This window comes from Phyllobates terribilis, unplaced genomic scaffold (genome assembly GCF_046119375.1).
Source record: "Phyllobates terribilis strain yellow unplaced genomic scaffold, ASM4611937v1 Scaffold_3__8_contigs__length_932513732, whole genome shotgun sequence".
NCBI classification, from domain to species: domain Eukaryota; kingdom Metazoa; phylum Chordata; class Amphibia; order Anura; family Dendrobatidae; genus Phyllobates; species Phyllobates terribilis.
In genome coordinates, this window is record NW_027362763.1 from 241918238 (window position 1) to 241936895 (window position 18658).

General features: G+C 45.6%; 1 protein-coding gene across 2 annotated transcripts in view; it reads left to right on the forward strand.

Moving 5' to 3' along the window:
* The window catches only part of XRN1 (5'-3' exoribonuclease 1), a 108516-nt gene that overhangs the window by 77530 nt on the left and 12328 nt on the right, over positions 1–18658 (forward strand). The window contains exons 27-41 of one of the 2 annotated variants that reach the window (XM_073674687.1): positions 48–183; positions 398–454; positions 1800–1932; positions 2148–2217; positions 2315–2391; positions 2473–2540; positions 6929–7012; positions 7817–7906; positions 8012–8123; positions 8424–8473; positions 11349–11441; positions 11543–11671; positions 12473–12587; positions 13363–13550; positions 13938–14051. In XM_073674687.1, the coding sequence (XP_073530788.1) occupies positions 48–183; positions 398–454; positions 1800–1932; positions 2148–2217; positions 2315–2391; positions 2473–2540; positions 6929–7012; positions 7817–7906; positions 8012–8123; positions 8424–8473; positions 11349–11441; positions 11543–11671; positions 12473–12587; positions 13363–13550; positions 13938–14051 (1516 nt within the window). Of the gene's footprint in view, positions 1–47; positions 184–397; positions 455–1799; positions 1933–2147; positions 2218–2314; positions 2541–6928; positions 7013–7816; positions 7907–8011; positions 8124–8423; positions 8474–11348; positions 11442–11542; positions 11672–12472; positions 12588–13362; positions 13551–13937; positions 14052–18658 lie in introns of both variants that reach the window. The other variant, XM_073674686.1, reaches the window with a different exon arrangement.

The window sequence follows — 18658 nt, forward strand, 5'->3', positions numbered from 1 at the left end:
ACTTTTTCTTTGCTGTTGTGACATATGGTATGTTCTCTTGTGTGCAGTGCGGAGAAAGTTCAAGAGATTGTTTCCTGGCTACGAGCCCATCCTGTTAGCCTGTTGGCTCGCTCCTCGTGTGATTTACAGATTTTGGATACTGCTATTGTGGAGAAAATTGAAGAGGAGGTTACAAAGTGTAAGGTTAGCATGGTACATATGGAGGATTATGTCCCACAGTTTCTTTTGTTTGATACTTTTTATCATTTTGAGTAGTTGAATACTTTCCTTAGCTTCATTGCATGGTATCCCATCCTTAGTGCACAGTATGTCACAAAGTCTGTTTATTTATTTTCTATATGTCAAAATTGCATATAGAGTCATTTACTGACCAGGAGGTAATATGTGTTCTCTACAGACCAAGAAGAGCAGTAAGAAAGTGCGCGTGACTGTGAAACCACACTTACTGTTTCGGGTACGTTTCTTTTCAATAATTAAATATAAATACATGTTGTACCTTTTTACAGGAAACTTTTACTGCAGTAAGTTCATCAGTAGAATAGAAATGTTGTTTGTAACTGACATTAAATTGGACCTATACTTTCAACAAACTTTGCATAAATTAGTAATCCAAGTGAATATGAGAATAATGTGTAATATATCTGATCAGAGAAATCTGCTTGTTTTTCCACTGCCTCTTGAACTCACCATTCACTTTTAGAAAAAAACATCTCAAATTTTGTCTTGCTCAAGACAAGACAGACTGCCAGCACAGTGAAGTGTCAGGTCCTGTTATTGTACTCCACATAGCATAGAGGGAATAGACTGAGAAACCCAGCATGGGGAGACACAGAAAGATCGTGCTGAACTTTCTACCAAGTCTGTTACCTCACCGCAGAGCTGGATTCACATCTACCCTGCTCAGTACTGCAGTGTAATGTCATCTGTTCTGCTGTTGATTCTGTCTGTTCTAACTAAGGAATGAAGAGCAGGAATTCCTCACTTTGGTTTGTATGACAGGCTTCATAGCAGCTAGTCTGCTTCCAGAGATAGAGCATGCAAGGGGAAAAACTGGTGAAAATGCAGGTTACAGGTCATATAATGGCCAGAAATGGTGCTATTCCTCATGTACACACTAGATGGCTTGTTCTGAAAAGTTACTTGAAAGTACAGTTGCCCTTTTATGACTTGCTGCTGTGCATATACCTAAAATTACCTCCATTGACGCTGTTAGAAAAACTATTTGCTTTTTTTCCAACCAACTATTCCCCTTTTGCTTTTTTTTTTTTCAGATCATTCACTTTTTGTTATGATCTGCAGTACATAGTTTATGGACAAAATTACAGCTGTGTTTTTTAAAAATAAAAAAATCCGCTTTCTTTTTAAAAAAAATCTAGGATAACCCCTTTAAAAGGGGGCGGACACCCCTTATGCCATCATTTTCCTAAAGCATAAAATGCTATACAATACATCACCTTAATTAATCCCCCTTTCTCCGTTCTACCTTTCCACCGGGTTACGCGCTGGTCTCTGCTCATCGGGCTGTGAGTGAACACCATAGTGGTGGTCGCTGCAATCACAGGCTAGTGGGGGTCTCTGGTGAGCATTACACGTTATTAGCATTGTACGCTTTTGGGGGAAAAAGGAGCTGGAAAATCTCTGTAGCACCAACAGTGGCTGTCAAACAGCATTCCCAGGCTCCTGGATAACAGACCGGCATTGTTGGACAGTGGTACATTCCCTAGTTATTTCCACCTTTTTCACAGGTCTGTAATTAGTGACCTTCCACTTGTCATGTATAATGTATTCTTCTTTCTCAGCCTCTTGAACAGCAGTTTGGAGTTGTTCCAGACAGAGATGCAGAGTTCCGGCTGTTTGACCGTGTCGTCAACGTGCGGGAGAGCTTTTCTGTCCCATTGGGGCTCAGAGGCACAGTCATCGGGATTAAAGGAGGTAATGGAAATCTTTTCAAACCCGAGGATTACTTTACCTCCTTAGATCTGCAGTTAATCTTGCACAGTTCCCTTTATGTCTATGGTTTCTAAAGTGCAAATCTAATCTGACAAACTTTACTCCCATTAAGGGGAAACCGCTTGTTCTGGAGACCACATATAATGATTTTGGCATAAGATGAAGCAATATTCCTGACACTGTTCATGTACTTGCAGCGGAGAGAGATGCTGATGTCTTGCTTGAAGTATTGTTTGATGAGGAGTTCCCTGGTGGCTTACATATAAGGTACTGCCATGAAAGCATCTTTATTCTGCTAATTCCTCTAGGAAATTACTACAAAAGCTAAACAAACTAAATACATTTGCTCAATTTGTTTTCTTAGATGTTCCCAGTCAAGAGGCTACCGTGTGCCGACAAGTGCCTTAATCAACCTTTCTCATGGTATTCGTACAGAAAATGGTATGCAAAAGTTGACAGCAGTTGTTAAACCGCAACCAGCCATCAATCTCCATGGCTCTCACCCCTCTGAATTATCTGCAGGAGGATCTCAAAAAGGACACTTGGGTGCCCTCAACCATTCACCCCGCTCACTCTTCATACCTATGAAGGTTAGACTTTTGCTCATTTCCACCCAATAGTGTTGGTCTTTTCTGTACTTTTCTGTTTTCTTAATGCAAGTTTATACTTAAGAGGAAATTCACAGAATCAAAAGTCAGCCCCTATCCCAGCGGTCAGACCCCCAAGGGTCCAGAGAATGGAATTCAAGATCCCAGAACTGTCCTCTGAAGAGCCACATCTAGAATGCTGCACATGCTCAACCTCTGCTCCATTTATTGTCTATGGGACTGCTGGCACTAGTGCTGTACTCTGTTTTCTCTGTCAGTCCCATAAACCAGGGTTCCCCAACTCCAGTCCTCAAGGCCCACCAACAGGTCATGTTTTCAGGATTTCCTTAGTATTGCACAGGTGATGGAATTATTGCCTGTGCAGGTGATGCAATTATCACCTGTGTAATACTAAGGAAATCCTGAAAACATGACCTGTTGGTGGGCCTTGAGGACTGGAGTTGGGGAACCCTGCCATAAACAATGAATGTAGCAGAGGTTGAGCCTGTGCACCTCAGCACCATTGAGGAGACGGTTATCCACTATCTTACGGACGGGGGATTACTTTAAATTCTGGGAATACCTCTTTAACAGTAAGGAAAGCCAGGGCTAGACTGAAGTATCTGATGCTGTACAGTACAGGCGTTATCCTGCCAATTAATATTACATTTTTTCTGTTAGACCATTCAAAATATGTGTATGCCTAGCATAAATTGTGGGAATGCTGCCATGGGTCCAATAAGTTGCCCATGCATGTCCAGAGTGGTTTCTTTGTAGCATGTGTTTATTCTATGGTTAGTATGGAATTTTGCATGTTTTACAACTTTAAAAAAACAGTCGCGCGCGCGTGTGTGTAAAATATATGTTATACAAGAGCATGTTTAGAAGGGATTACATTTTGCTAGATCTCACACCACCAATTTTCTTTTTTTTATTATCAAGTTCTTTTTTATTGAACACGATTTCCAACTTTTAAGATGCAAACATTTAAGAACAGAAAGTAAATAAATAAATTAGGTTTGCATAAAGTAATCACATGTTGCATTTATCAAAAAATCTTTCAGCGTTTCAATTAACCATCCTATTAATCTCCATAACGGAGAACACAGCCAAAGTAGTACAAATCTGATGGGATATCACCATTTTTCTAAGAGAATTAATATTCACTTTATTGTACAATAACGTTTACCATTGCTACATCTTTGTTATACCTTTTCTGTAAGAAGTTTACATGATAAATCTGGATATGTACTATTGCCTCTTCATGTATAATAGTTAGTGAGTGTCTTCTCTTTTACCCCGGCATACAAGCAGCTGTTTCTGCTATTGCAGCTCAGTCCCATGTAAATGATCAAACTAAGTAACCTTTATAGCTTGTCCTAAGGATAGGCCATCAAGATTTATAGGTGCTGAGTCACTAATAAATATGGCATCTACTCATAGATCATAGTATACCTTCTGTTCAGTGTATAGCAATGTACATTTCCATCTAATTAGCTGATTGCTGCTGGTCATACACGCTCAGTCACTACTCCCCAGTGGTGAACCTAGGGTTTTCCTGCTTCCATGGCAAAAATTGAGTCTGGCGTCCCCCGTGTCCCCCCGCCCCCCCCCCTCTACCCCCCATATACGTGTTAAGTAGTTTGAGTAGTCTGCACATGCGATTTTCATACTTGGTCATGTGCCGACTAGCTGCTTTTTCTAATTTTCTCGATGTTCAATTAAATAATACAGACCCTACTTCACTGAGAGAAGAAGGGAGAGATGATAATTTATTCCCAATTCGATGGTTAAATCTGTCTTCAGTGAAGACAGATTTTTACATTGCTGATATAGGAGATGGGAATTGTGACTCATAAGATTCTATATAGACTGGAGGAGACAGAGGAGCTCCCCCTCTTATCAGTATTAACTGTCTTCTCCTACATATTTTACCCCAGAATTGAGAATTTTGAAAATGAATCATCTGTCCTGGTGGCGAAAGAAGCACATTTCTCTCATAAGATATTTTACAAAGTTCCTTATTTTCATGTGTACTATTGTTTTATGAAATTAAAATTAAAACAGGTACTCTGTAAGTATGAATTGCATTTGAGTGATCATGTGATGACCACTGAAACCACTGGTTGAATTTATAATTAAGACTCCAAACATAAATACAAATATAGTAACTCTTAACTTGTCAGACGGCGCAATACTTCATTAGCGTAACCATATATTAAATTATCTGACAAGTTATGGATTGTTACTTGTGTATGGGATCAGAACCAAGTACATTTCGTACAGAAATGCAGCACCAGAACCATAAACCATTCAGAAATACAGCATTAATACCACGATCAGTGCAGGAATACATCACCAGAAGCACCATCCGTACATGAATGCATGACCATGACCACCATCGGTACAGGAATAGAGCACCAGAAACACCAGCTGTTTAGGAATACAGCACCATAACAATCATCAGTACATGAATACAGCACCAAGCTTAATATAGCAATCAATTGTAATGTCAGGCCAGCCCGAAATATAGTTGTATCACATGATTCTACAACTCCCTGTATGTCCTTAACAATGGTAAGGAGCTACTGGAAGGAGTTGTTACCAACATCATAAGACCTTGTACCATACAGGAACCACAGTAGTGATGAGAAACAGGCAGTATCATTTACATTCATGTACCTTATAGGTGACATGTTCTCTGATTGAAGTCGTTCTCCTACTTTTATTCTCCAACTTGTCAAGATGCCATAATGACTTTTCTCATCCATAGTTCATCTCTGCAGACTTTAATCTTCTCCTGTCTGCTGTACCACACCCTGACACAGTGCCCTTAAAAAGAACAGTATGATTATAATGTCCCTGAATATAAATATCTGCATTATGCTGTGCCCCTGAATAATTGCCCATCTCTGTGCTCCCTGCACAAAATTATTCCCACACTATCCCTCTTATGGTACATGGGCTGCACACTGTCTTCTATATACTGTGCCCGCATACTGTCCTCCCATGCTGCCCCTTTCTATTTTACCATCCCACACTACCCAGTTTCAATACTGTGCCCCCTCACACTTTTCTCCCCTAAACTGTCTTCTCACACTTTTCTCCCTCCATACTGTCCTCACACTTTTCTCCCACCATACTGACTCCTTATATTCACCCACTCACATTTTTCCCCACCCCTTACTGTTTCCCACACATTTATTCCTTCCCTTCCATACTGTCTCCTCACACATTTTTCCCCTTACTGTCTGCTCACACAATTCCCCTCCTCATACTGTCTCCTCACACATTCCTCCTCTTCATACTGTCTTCTCATACTGTCTACTCACACATTCCCCTCTTCATACCGTCCCCTCACACATTTCCCACCTCCCCATACTGTTTTTTCACACATTTTCCCCCCATTATGTCCTTTCATATATTCCCCCCTCCATATATTGTCTCCTCACACATTCCCCATCCTCATACTGTCTTCTCACATTCATTCCCTACCTCTTCATACTGTCTCCACACATTCACCCCCTCTTCATACTATCTCCACACAATCTCCCCTTCTCATACTGCCTCTTCACAAAATTACTTCTCTCTTCATACTGTCTCTTCATCTCCCTTAACTCCCATTATGTCATCTCGCACTCCCCCACCCCCTCGCCATACTGTCTCCTTACACATTTTTCCCCTCCTTCCCATACTGTCTTGTTACTCATATCCTCTCCTCATGCTGTTTTCTCATTCATTTTTCCCCTCCCCCACATTCTGTCTCCTCACACTCGTACTCCCACTGAAAGACGTGAGTCCAATTAAATTCATGGAGCTGGCAATATACACCTTCTCTGAGCTGGCTGTCAGTTTGACAGCTAGCTTGGAGAACGGACTAATTCCGCTCCCAAACTGCCGCTCCCCTGGGATACACCTCGGACGAGCCGTATTAGGTCGCCTGATGACGCCCCCCTGCCGGCTGCTCCCTGAACAAATGGCCCAACTGCCCACTCTAGGTATGCCACTGACTCGCCCTACAGCTAGTAACTCCTTTGCTTACTGTAGCGCAGCCAATATAAATGGCTTTCTGCACTGCTTGCTATTTTTATTGTCTGCTCTGCAGTGTGTAAGGGATGGCCACGCAGACACCTGGCTGCGAGCAGGGTGATTGAGCGTGTGTAATTGGCAGATGGACCTGCACACTGCCATACACTTTGTACACCGGATGGAACAATACTATGTAAGCAAATGTCATAAATCTTTACTGGATGATTTACTTACATGTAAACTGCAAATATTCATTTTTATGATCTATGTATGCACTGAATGTGATAATTAATGATGGAACAACCCTTGTAAGTCCGAAGTGATGGTAGCCTTACTATCTTTTTTTCTTTTGTGTATTAAAGCAACCAAATGAGAAGCATCAGTTTCCGGATGTTGCAAACTCTCCACAGACAGCAGTTATCTCTTCTGGAAGTCAGAAACAGAAGGCAAGTTCACTTCAGTGGTATTTTCGGTATAGTTCTGCCAGTTTTATAATTTTTAGAGATGATTGGCCACAACAGTAGTGAATAGCTGCCAGAAGGGGGCCCTGCAAAACTGCCTCCTACTTGCCAGCATTCCCAGCACCCTTTCTAATTAGGAGGCTAAACTTAGGGTTCCCTTCCGACGGCTGCTGGACCTGGCTCCTGCGAAATCTAGTAGATCATTTCTGTTTATAAATGGTCACTTACAGTAGTATGTGAGCGAAATAAGCTCTCTTCTATGCCTTCCGAACTCCAAATTAATAAGATTTATTTTACGAGCGCTCGGGAAATCAATACAGCACAGCCTTGTATGGTGTACTAGAAAAGACTTCTGCTTTATTACCACATGTGGCACTTTACATAGGGTCAGAGACAAAGGAATAGTTCCCTCTGACCTATGAACCAATAGTAACCTTAGGTTACTAGTGAATAGTAATGTGAAACCTCACTGCCCATCAGTGTTACCTGATGACCATTACATAAGAGTGAAAACAAAATGCATACCACAGACAAACAAGATGGATTCTTTTCTCTCACAAGTAATGGAAAAGAAAAAATATTTTCTTCCAATTTTGGGTTTTGGCTTTTACTACTAAAGTGCGTGTTTTACCATTTTGTACAGCTTTGTTGGCACTCTTAGGTGTAATAATAATTTCATTGAGTGCAACGACTGACTATCCTTATAGGGTCCATTAATTGTGAGTTTCTTTCTAAGTATATCACTGAAGCTTAGAAATATCAAGATTTCTGTTGCTTTTTCTTTTACAGCATAAACAAGATGATGAATTCAGCAATGTGTGGCATTCCTTGCAAGGCGTTGGGAAGCCGCAGTATGCACCCCACACAATGAATGACCAGGTCTGTCACTATGAATGTGAAATCATCATGCTGGCGTTGTGTGTCAAATCTCTCTCTAGGTCCCCTCCCCCCAACCAAAGATTAATTAATATATATGTTTTGTAGAGTCTACCTCAGGAGAAGAAGCCTGGCCAAAATATGCACCTGTACCCAATTTCAGGCAACACTGAGAACACCTCAAAGTGCCAGAGGAAAAAACAAGAGCTTGTGAATATTGGTTAGTGAACAGAGTGGCTTTTGCACTACTACCTATCATCCGCACATCATCAGGCGCAGATATGGCACAAAATATTTTTCAGATGTTCTAATGTTTATTATCAAAAACCCCTGTAAGTTCTTATGAATTATGCCTAATTTACTAGGTTCCATCACAAATATATGAATTGTGTGATAGGAGGCCTGTTTTATCATGTACTAGCTCCCATCAATCACACCCTAAGATGACTTTCTCAATACACTTGTATATGTGAAATGATGATGTACAAGTTAAAGAAAGGCTTTGTCATGTCTTTTGCAGGTAAACAAGGCTTTGAATTTCAGAACCGTCAACTGGATGTTGCTACACAGGTAAGATAATGAGAACAATAGCACAGAATACATCATATATATGGTGGGAATGGGACCCTACGTCATAGTCTACGGGCCCAAGTAGTAGTCTGGACACTCCTCATATACAGTTAAAACACAAAAACAACATGGAGTACAATAGTCCACTGTCAAATATTACAATATTTATTGAAATAATAAAAATGGCATATACATAAATAAAGACAAAGCAAGACTCGGGTATATAAGGAAAATGCTTACCCACTAAATATCATTGATGGGAAGAGTAAAAAGTGGGAAATAAACCCCACATAAAGTACCAGTGCATAGCTGGATGATAACATCCCCATTATGTATCCTAACTCAATGGAGAAATGCAACATATCCAAGTTTTTAACTCTCACGTGGGCTTCCCCGAGAAACGCGCGTCGGGGCTGGTGACGTGCTACTTCACGTGGGTAATATGGGTAAGAGTTAAAAAAAAACAAAAAAACTTGGATATGTTGCATTTCTCCATTGTGTGCATCTGTTAGATAATACTTTCATCTTATACTTACCTTTGAGATGCCATTATGATCTTCTTTGCACATGAGCACTTTACTTCTATTTTGGCTCCGCTGGTAGATGAGATGATACATTATGGGGATATTATCATCTAGTTAGGCACTGACACTTTATGTGGGGTTTATTTCCCAGTTTTTTTCTCTTCCCACTCATGATATTTAGTGGGCAAGCATGTCCCTATACACCTGAGTCTTGCTATTTACTTTATCTTTATTTATGTATATGCCATTTTTATTTTAATAAATCTTGTTCTATTTGAAACTGGACTATTGTACTCCATGTTGTTTTTGTGTTTTTACAGGGAAGATCATGCAGCGAAAGATCCTGCACATCCATTGTTTTTACTTCACGGAAATGTGTATGATCCTTCATAATCTTTTATACCCGTTCTTTGAATTTCTATCATCTTTATAAAATGTGGTTCAGAAATAAAAGCACAGCAGAAGTTTTTGTTGTTGTGTGATGTGGGGCAGGTGCTAGAGTTGATGGACAAGAAGTTGTTTGGTGCTGCTTGCAGACTATTAATTGCATGCATACCTAGAAAATAACGTGGTGAAAGCAGTAATACAAATGTTCACTAAAACATTTGAATGAGTTTAATAAATTTCTTTTTGCTTTTATGTGACCCATTAGTAAGTGATAATTAAAGGGAGCCTGTCACGTCCTAGTTACTATCATCACTGCCCCCATTGGTTTGTTAGTGATGCAATGTTCATCACTAACATGTGGTTTTCATGAAAATCGGTGGTAGTATGATGATTTTATAACGTTTTATATACTTTGTCCTACCTGCTCGTATTCAGTCATAGGGGTGTGATTCTCAGATTTAGTCATGAGCAGGCGCCGCATTCAGTCAGTGCTCAGGGCCTCCATGACATTTGAATTATGCTCCTGGCAAGCGCTATGTTTGTGGGGCGCATGCGCATTTGCACATGTCGGGCCGCTCGTCCGGCGGGTGGGTATTGAGGCTGTGTGATTACCAGCCTCAGTGTGCACGAGCTGTGACCTGCGGCTCCCAGCGCATGTGCAGTCAATGTATCTTGCGGTCAGGGCTGCTGTGTCACTGCGCATGCAGTGACCGCAAGATATATTGACTGCGCACATGCTGGGAGCCGCAGGTCACAGCTCGTGCACACTGAGGCTGGTAATCACACAGCCTCAATACCCACCCGCCGGACGAGCGGCCCGACATGTGCAAATGCGCATGCGCCCCACAAACATAGCGCTTGCCGGGAGCAGTATTCAAATGTCATGCACTGACTGAATGCGGCGCCCGCCCATGACTGAGTCTGAGAATCACACCCCTATGCTGAATACGAGCAGGTAGGACAAAGTATATAAAATGTTATATACTCATTATATTACTACCAATTTTAATGAAAACAGCTGGTTAGTGATGCACTTTGAATCACTATCAAAGCAATGGGGGTAGTGTACATAGCAACTAGGATGTGACCGGTTCCCTTTAACAAGACATCACAAACTTAATTCTTGTTTAAATTAAAGGGGTTGTCCACTACTCAGACAATCTTTTCTGAATCCCTGTTTCACCCCAGTAAAATAATAGCACTCATATTCGCCTTCCAGTGGTGTGTGCACTGGGGATCATGTGACATTTTTATGTCACGCAATTCCTGTGACCAATCAGCGCTGGCTTCACTTTCCTCTCCTTCAGACAAATCGGACATCTGGAGGAAGTGAGAGAGCAGCCGCAGCTCTCACTTTTCCTCCAGATGTCAATTACATCCATAGGAGGACAGTGAAGCCAGCACTGTTTGGTCATAGGGATTTTGTGACAAAACAGTGTTGTGCAGTCCCCGGGAGAAACCGTGCCGACACCGCTGGAACGGCATCGGAGGGGAGTATGAGTGTTATCACTTTACTGGGTGGGAAATGGGGATTCAGAAGGGTTTGTCCAAGTAGTGGACAACCCCTTTAATGTATATTTAACCAAGTGACGTGTTTTTGCTCTTAATTTATTTCTACTGCTCCCTTGAGTATTCTGTTTTTTTGTTTCTTTTTTTTTTTTTAAACCCACTATACACTACCAAAGATATGGTCTACTAATTTTTATGATCTTACAAGGGGGCATGGCTCACGGTATTCTCTGGGGTCACGTCTTGAGGTTGCTGTTCATAATTACTCTGTGAACACTGGCCCCTTGGTAATGACCATAAACATCAGCACCAAATAATAAAATATCTCTGGAACCATGAGGCGGATTTAAAAAGGAGAAACCATGTGACACAAAGGGGAAAAAAAGGTCCTCATTAACCTTTGAAAGACGTTTACACAGCTCATAAAATGGACATGTCTTCTTTGCTTTATGTAGAATGTCTCTGAGCCTGAAAAGCACATCAGACTATTGAGGAGAAATGATCAGTCAGAGGCAGCGCGTGGTAGTGCGGGCACCACTGAAGGAAAGGTAATGCTGACTTTACCCACAGTATGAATTACCTCCACTAAATCTCTGAGTTGTTCCTGCCGCTGCAGCATATGTAACAGATGATGTCCCCTTCTTCACAGCCAAATAGTGAATTTGAGAACCTTTTTGCATCTTTGAAGATTGCAGGAGATGAGCAAGCACAGCCTGCACCCATTATGGAGGCACAGAGGACTACTGAAGAACATTTGTCCCCACAGTCCTTTGCTATGGTAAGGTTATGTGGCTCATTTGGTACCTTACCCAAATAATTGCAATAGGTGGGTTTGTGAAGTAAAGATGGATAGCCTGTTTACAGGATAGGTGATCAATGTTTGGTCAAGTGGATCCTCTGACAATCGGCACAATTAAAGGGATTCTGTCATCATCATTCTACTTCCCCCACAGAATAAATGGGCGTGTTGACCTTCAAAAAATACAAATTCATAGATGAGCGCCTATATGGTCTCTAAGGTCTGTCCAGCACTGAGAAATCTCTATACAATGCTACCAACTTCTCCTTGATTGACAGTATTGCCTTCTAAACGAGTAACACAGAAGAGGTGGAGCTGTGAATTAAGGAGAGGAGGGTGGGCAGTAATGAGGACAACTGATGCACTCACCATACGTTGGCCACTTCCAGTCTTTTTAGCCTATATGATCAGAACAAGATTTCTCAGTTGGAGTAGGGCTTCGGGGCCATACTATCCATAACCTTGTATTTTCAAGACTTGCTCGGCTATGTATTCTTTTCGGTCTCTTTAAAGTTCCCAATCGTTGTCTTCCAAGCACAGTGGCTCATCTGTCCTGTGTCTGCATCCTGCAGCTTAGTGCCATTGCCCTGAATATGGATGAGCTGTTGTGGCTGTGTAAACAATGATGTGGACATGGAGCCTGTGTTGTGCCTTCAATGGGCTGATAGATCTTCAGTGTTTAAATCCCAGTAAACTCTTTTCAAAAAGGGGCACATCATTGATTGAAATGTATGTCTTGGTATTTACTACAGAGAAAATGTACTTTATTTTCCTTCATAGAAAGGGACGCAAATGTTAAAAGAGATCTTGAAGATTGATAGCTCTGATGGTCCAGAAAAGCAGAGAGATGTCAAAAAAGATCCTGTTGTGCAGCGGAAACAAACCAAGCAGATGGGTATGTCCTCTCACCACTTCATAATGATGAAATCGATGTACATACTTCTATACCCAAAAAATGATCTAAGTATACAAAGAGTGATACTTTTATTGGCTAACCAGAAAAATTATATTTGCAGCTTTCAGAGCACAGAGGCTCCTTCATCAGGCGGGTTTACAAATGAATTACTGAGACAAGAGCACAACATTTAAGAGATGCTATAACAGGGCATTTGTGCATGGAGTGATGCCTCCTAAAGAAAAGCCAAGGAAATCAAATTAAGCTTTTTGTTACAAATGGAGAGGTGGTGTCAGTCATGGCTTAATGATCTAGAGTCTGCCTGGTGGAGGTGTAACGTGTGTTCATGTATGGCGCCAGAAATTCAGGAGTTAAATTAAGTTCTATTGTCAAAGACTTGAACATGATTTGTAAACCCGCCTGAAGAAGGAGCCTCTGTGCTCTGAAAGCTGCAAATATATTTTTTCTGGTTAGCCAATAAAGGTATCACTTTTGTAATTTATGGGCATAAAAATATGTACAACATCGATTTTTCTGGCTAACCAGCTACCACAATATAATTTTTTTATTGTAAATCATAATAATGAAAGAAACAGTTTAATAATAATTTGTATATTTCAGCATGCTTGTTGGGGCAGCAGTGGAGCTTTGTAAGAGTTTGTACCATGCTTCTGAGGGTTCAGAGCCCACTGATGTCTCCACAGTGAAGCTTTATTTTTTGCTAAAGACAGATGCTTGAGGATTATGTTGTGCTAATTGTGTACCTGTTGTACAGCTGCTCACATGAACAGACCACATGGTTCGGGACCACCGTTCAATACCCCAAATCCAGAACTGCTGCGCCCACCTCTGCTTACTCCACCATTAGCCACCCCTCTGGCCCCAGCAGTAGCTGAACTTTGCTGCATCTGTTCCCTTGTTGGAATGCACCCGCCAGAGTTTTCCCTACTGCGGACACCACAGGTATAGTTTCTTGTAATAGGTAACCCATTATGATTAGGTTTTATGTAGTTGTAGTGTTGCCCGTAACATATCCTAAATCCAATGTCTTTGGATAGCTATGTGATCTTTAAAATCTGGAGTTTTGGTATACTCATTGTGTGATTAATTCTAACCACTATTGGTAAAGGTATTCCCTGTAATCCACAGTGGCAGAATTACTCCTCATTATTTCCTTTTATTTATATTAATTTCCTTGGTTTTTATTTTCTATCTGTTTAGCAGCTGCAAACCCTGATATACATTGGTTTATGTGCTTAGTTTTGGTTTACACCCAGTGGATTTTTATCATTCTTTTGATGTGACGGAAGGTATGTTTTATAGTGTGTATTATTTTTTTTCTTTTCTCAGGCGTTGACAGTTTGTCAAGTGAAGCTGTCAAATGGTCTGGTTCTTCATGGACCGCAATGTCATGTTGAACATGAAGCAAAAGAAAAAGCTGCCTTTTATGCGCTGCAGAGACTGGTAAGTTACATACATATATCTTAACCTATATGTGCAGCTAGTGCTGAAGGCACATACCTAGTTTTAACCCCTTCCCAACTTGGCTAATTTCAGTTTTTGCACTTTTGTTTTTTCCTCCCTTTCTTCCAAAAGCCATAGCTACTTTATTTTTCTATCCACATAGACGTATGACAGCTTGTTTTCTTGTACTTTTGAATGACAATATTCCTTAAAGTGTATTGAAAACGGGGGAAAAAAATCCAAGTCCGGTGAAATATCGAAAAAAAAAAATAATTCTGACAGTTTTCTGGGAATTGTCTTTGTTCTCCTCCTTGATACAATTAAGGCATAGGTGGAAAAAAATATATTTTTTTTTCCAAGAGCCGTAACATTCTTATTGTTTGGTCGATGGAGATGTGTGTGGGCTTGTTTTTTGCAGGGCGAGACGTTTTTATGGATATTAATTTAGGATAGCTATAACATTTTAATTGATTCTTACAGCATTTTTTTGCGGTGTTTCAGCGTTTTTTTTCCCAATTTTTTTAAAACCTATTTTTTACTGTGTTTATCAGTCCCCTTAGTGGACTTGAACTAGCGATCTTCTGATAGCTTGTACTATATACAGCAGTACCATAGTTTTACTGCATGTAGTAAACATCACTGTCTCCTTTTGTAGCTCAGCCACAGGCTGGGTTTCAATGGAGCTCTGTGATGACAGGCATGGGGTCTTCAACAGAACCTGTCAGCCCACAGTTTGACAGTGGCATTTAAGTTATGAGTGGAGCCCACTCCATACATCAGGAATGTCAAACTCAAACACACACAGGGCCAAAATGAAATGAAAAAGTTGGACAAAGTCGCTGGCCAACCAGTATACAGTATAATGGGCCCCACAAAGTCCTCCATACTGAATAATGGACCTCACATAGTCCTCCATACTGAATAATGGGCCCCGCATAATCCTCCATACTGAATAATGGGCCTCACATAGTCCTCCATACAGTGTAATGGGCCTCACTTAGTCCTCCGCACAGTGTGATGGGCCCCACATAGTCCTCCTTACCGTGTGACGGGCCCCACATAGTCCTCTGCGCAGCGTGACTGGCCCCACATAGTCCTCCGCGCAGTGTGACGGGCCCCACATAGTCCTCCGCGCAGTGTGACGGGCCCCACATAGTCCTCCGCGCAGTGTGACGGGCCCCACATAGTCCTCCGCGCAGTGTGACGGGCCCCACATAGTCCTCCGCGCAGTGTGACGGGCCCCACATGGTCCTCCGCGCAGTGTGACGGGCCCCACATGGTCCTCCGCGCAGTGTGACGGGCCCCACATGGTCCTCCGCGCAGTGTGACGGGCCCCACATGGTCCTCCGCGCAGTGTGACGGGCCCCACATGGTCCTCCGCGCAGTGTGACGGGCCCCACATGGTCCTCCGCGCAGTGTGACGGGCCCCACATGGTCCTCCGCGCAGTGTGACGGGCCCCACATGGTCCTCCGCGCAGTGTGACGGGCCCCACATGGTCCTCCGCGCAGTGTGACGGGCCCCACATGGTCCTCCGCGCAGTGTGACGGGCCCCACATGGTCCTCCGCGCAGTGTGACGGGCCCCACATGGTCCTCCGCGCAGTGTGACGGGCCCCACATGGTCCTCCGCGCAGTGTGACGGGCCCCACATGGTCCTCCGCGCAGTGTGACGGGCCCCACATGGTCCTCCGCGCAGTGTGACGGGCCCCACATGGTCCTCCGCGCAGTGTGACGGGCCCCACATGGTCCTCCGCGCAGTGTGACGGGCCCCACATGGTCCTCCGCGCAGTGTGACGGGCCCCACATGGTCCTCCGCGCAGTGTGACGGGCCCCACATGGTCCTCCGCGCAGTGTGACGGGCCCCACATGGTCCTCCGCGCAGTGTGACGGGCCCCACATGGTCCTCCGCGCAGTGTGACGGGCCCCACATGGTCCTCCGCGCAGTGTGACGGGCCCCACATGGTCCTCCGCGCAGTGTGACGGGCCCCACATGGTCCTCCGCGCAGTGTGACGGGCCCCACATGGTCCTCCGCGCAGTGTGACGGGCCCCACATGGTCCTCCGCGCAGTGTGACGGGCCCCACATGGTCCTCCGCGCAGTGTGACGGGCCCCACATGGTCCTCCGCGCAGTGTGACGGGCCCCACATGGTCCTCCGCGCAGTGTGACGGGCCCCACATGGTCCTCCGCGCAGTGTGACGGGCCCCACATGGTCCTCCGCGCAGTGTGACGGGCCCCACATGGTCCTCCGCGCAGTGTGACGGGCCCCACATGGTCCTCCGCGCAGTGTGACGGGCCCCACATGGTCCTCCGCGCAGTGTGACGGGCCCCACATGGTCCTCCGCGCAGTGTGACGGGCCCCACATGGTCCTCCGCGCAGTGTGACGGGCCCCACATGGTCCTCCGCGCAGTGTGACGGGCCCCACATGGTCCTCCGCGCAGTGTGACGGGCCCCACATGGTCCTCCGCGCAGTGTGACGGGCCCCACATGGTCCTCCGCGCAGCGTGACGGGCCCCACATGGTCCTCCGCGCAGCGTGACGGGCCCCACATGGTCCTCCGCGCAGCGTGACGGGCCCCACATGGTCCTCCGCGCAGCGTGACGGGCCCCACATGGTCCTCCGCGCAGCGTGACGGGCCCCACATGGTCCTCCGCGCAGCGTGACGGGCCCCACATGGTCCTCCGCGCAGCGTGACGGGCCCCACATGGTCCTCCGCGCAGCGTGACGGGCCCCACATGGTCCTCCGCGCAGCGTGACGGGCCCCACATGGTCCTCCGCGCAGCGTGACGGGCCCCACATGGTCCTCCGCGCAGCGTGACGGGCCCCACATGGTCCTCCGCGCAGCGTGACGGGCCCCACATGGTCCTCCGCGCAGCGTGACGGGCCCCACATGGTCCTCCGCGCAGCGTGACGGGCCCCACATGGTCCTCCGCGCAGCGTGACGGGCCCCACTTGGTCCTCCGCGCAGCGTGACGGGCCCCACTTGGTCCTCCGCGCAGCGTGACGGGCCCCACTTGGTCCTCCGCGCAGCGTGACGGGCCCCACTTGGTCCTCCGCGCAGCGTGACGGGCCCCACTTGGTCCTCCGCGCAGCGTGACGGGCCCCACTTGGTCCTCCGCGCAGCGTGACGGGCCCCACATGGTCCTCCGCGCAGCGTGACGGGCCCCACATGGTCCTCCGCGCAGCGTGACGGGCCCCACATGGTCCTCCGCGCAGCGTGACGGGCCCCACATGGTCCTCCGCGCAGCGTGACGGGCCCCCCACGGTCCTCCGCGCAGCGTGACGGCCCCCCCCCCCCCCCCACGGTCCTCCGCGCAGCGTGTCGGGCCCGCCCCCCCCACGGTCCTCCGCGCAGCGTGTCGGGCCCGCCCCCCCCCCACGGTCCTCCGCGCAGCGTGTCGGGCCCGCCCCCCCCCACGGTCCTCCGCGCAGCGTGTCGGGCCCCCCCAAGGTCCTCCGCGCAGCGTGTCGGGCCCCCCCCCCCCCCAAGGTCCTCCGCGCAGCGTGTCGGGCCCCCCCCCCCCACGGTCCTCCGCGCAGCGTGTCGGGCCCCCCCCCCCCACGGTCCTCCGCGCAGCGTGTCGGGCCCCCCCCCCCCCACGGTCCTCCGCGCAGCGTGTCGGGCCCCCCCCCCCCCACGGTCCTCCGCGCAGCGTGTCGGGCCCGCCCCCCCCACGGTCCTCCGTGCAGCGTGTCGGGCCCCCTCCCCCCCCCCCCCTCACGGTCCTCCGCGCAGCGTGTCGGGCCCCCCCCACATGATTATTCATATATTACTTATAAGATAGAAAGGTGGTCCTTTCTGCATCAAAGTTTGTTTTGTAATAAGTTGTCAGTGTTAATGATGAACGAAGCTAAAAACTTACCTCCTTATTCATGTTCGGACTGGCACATCTCATCCATTATTACTGACGTGTTTTTCAGTTAGGGATATTGGGGGGTAAACCTGGATCTAGGCTCTTACAAGGAGGAATGATTTTCTATAATTGGGGATTTGTATTTAGGTGAATTAGCAATTTCTGTCCTCTAGTGAATAGTTGCCTTTGTTCCTGGGCTAATATATTCACAAATGTAAGTTTGCTGTATAAAACACATGTACATTTATGTTGCAACTGTGTGATATTTTATTGTACAAAATGTGACGCACATTGGGCCTGCTTTAGTTGCTACAAGTCCAGTTTTATGCCCACAATTTTTCTCATCGCACAGAAAGTCTACACTCTCCTCTGTGTTTTGTCATGTTCTGACATTGATCATAGATTTGTCAAATATCACACGCACCCCGGCATAAGCTGTCACTTAGAATCATAAAATGTTAGATTTGGAGGATACCTCCAGGGTCATAGTGTCCAACCCCTTGCTCAATGCAGAATTCACTAAACCATCTCAGACAGATGTCTGTCCAGCCTCTGTATGAAGACTTCCATTGAAGGAGAACTCACCACCTCTCGTGGCAGCCTGTTCCACTCATTGATCACCCTCACTGTCAAAAAGTTTTTTTTAATCTGTATATTCTCCCTTTCAGTTTCATCCCATTGCTTCTCGTGTTTCCATGTGCAAATGAGAATAAAGCTGATCCCTCTACAGTTTGACAGCCCTTGACATATTTGTA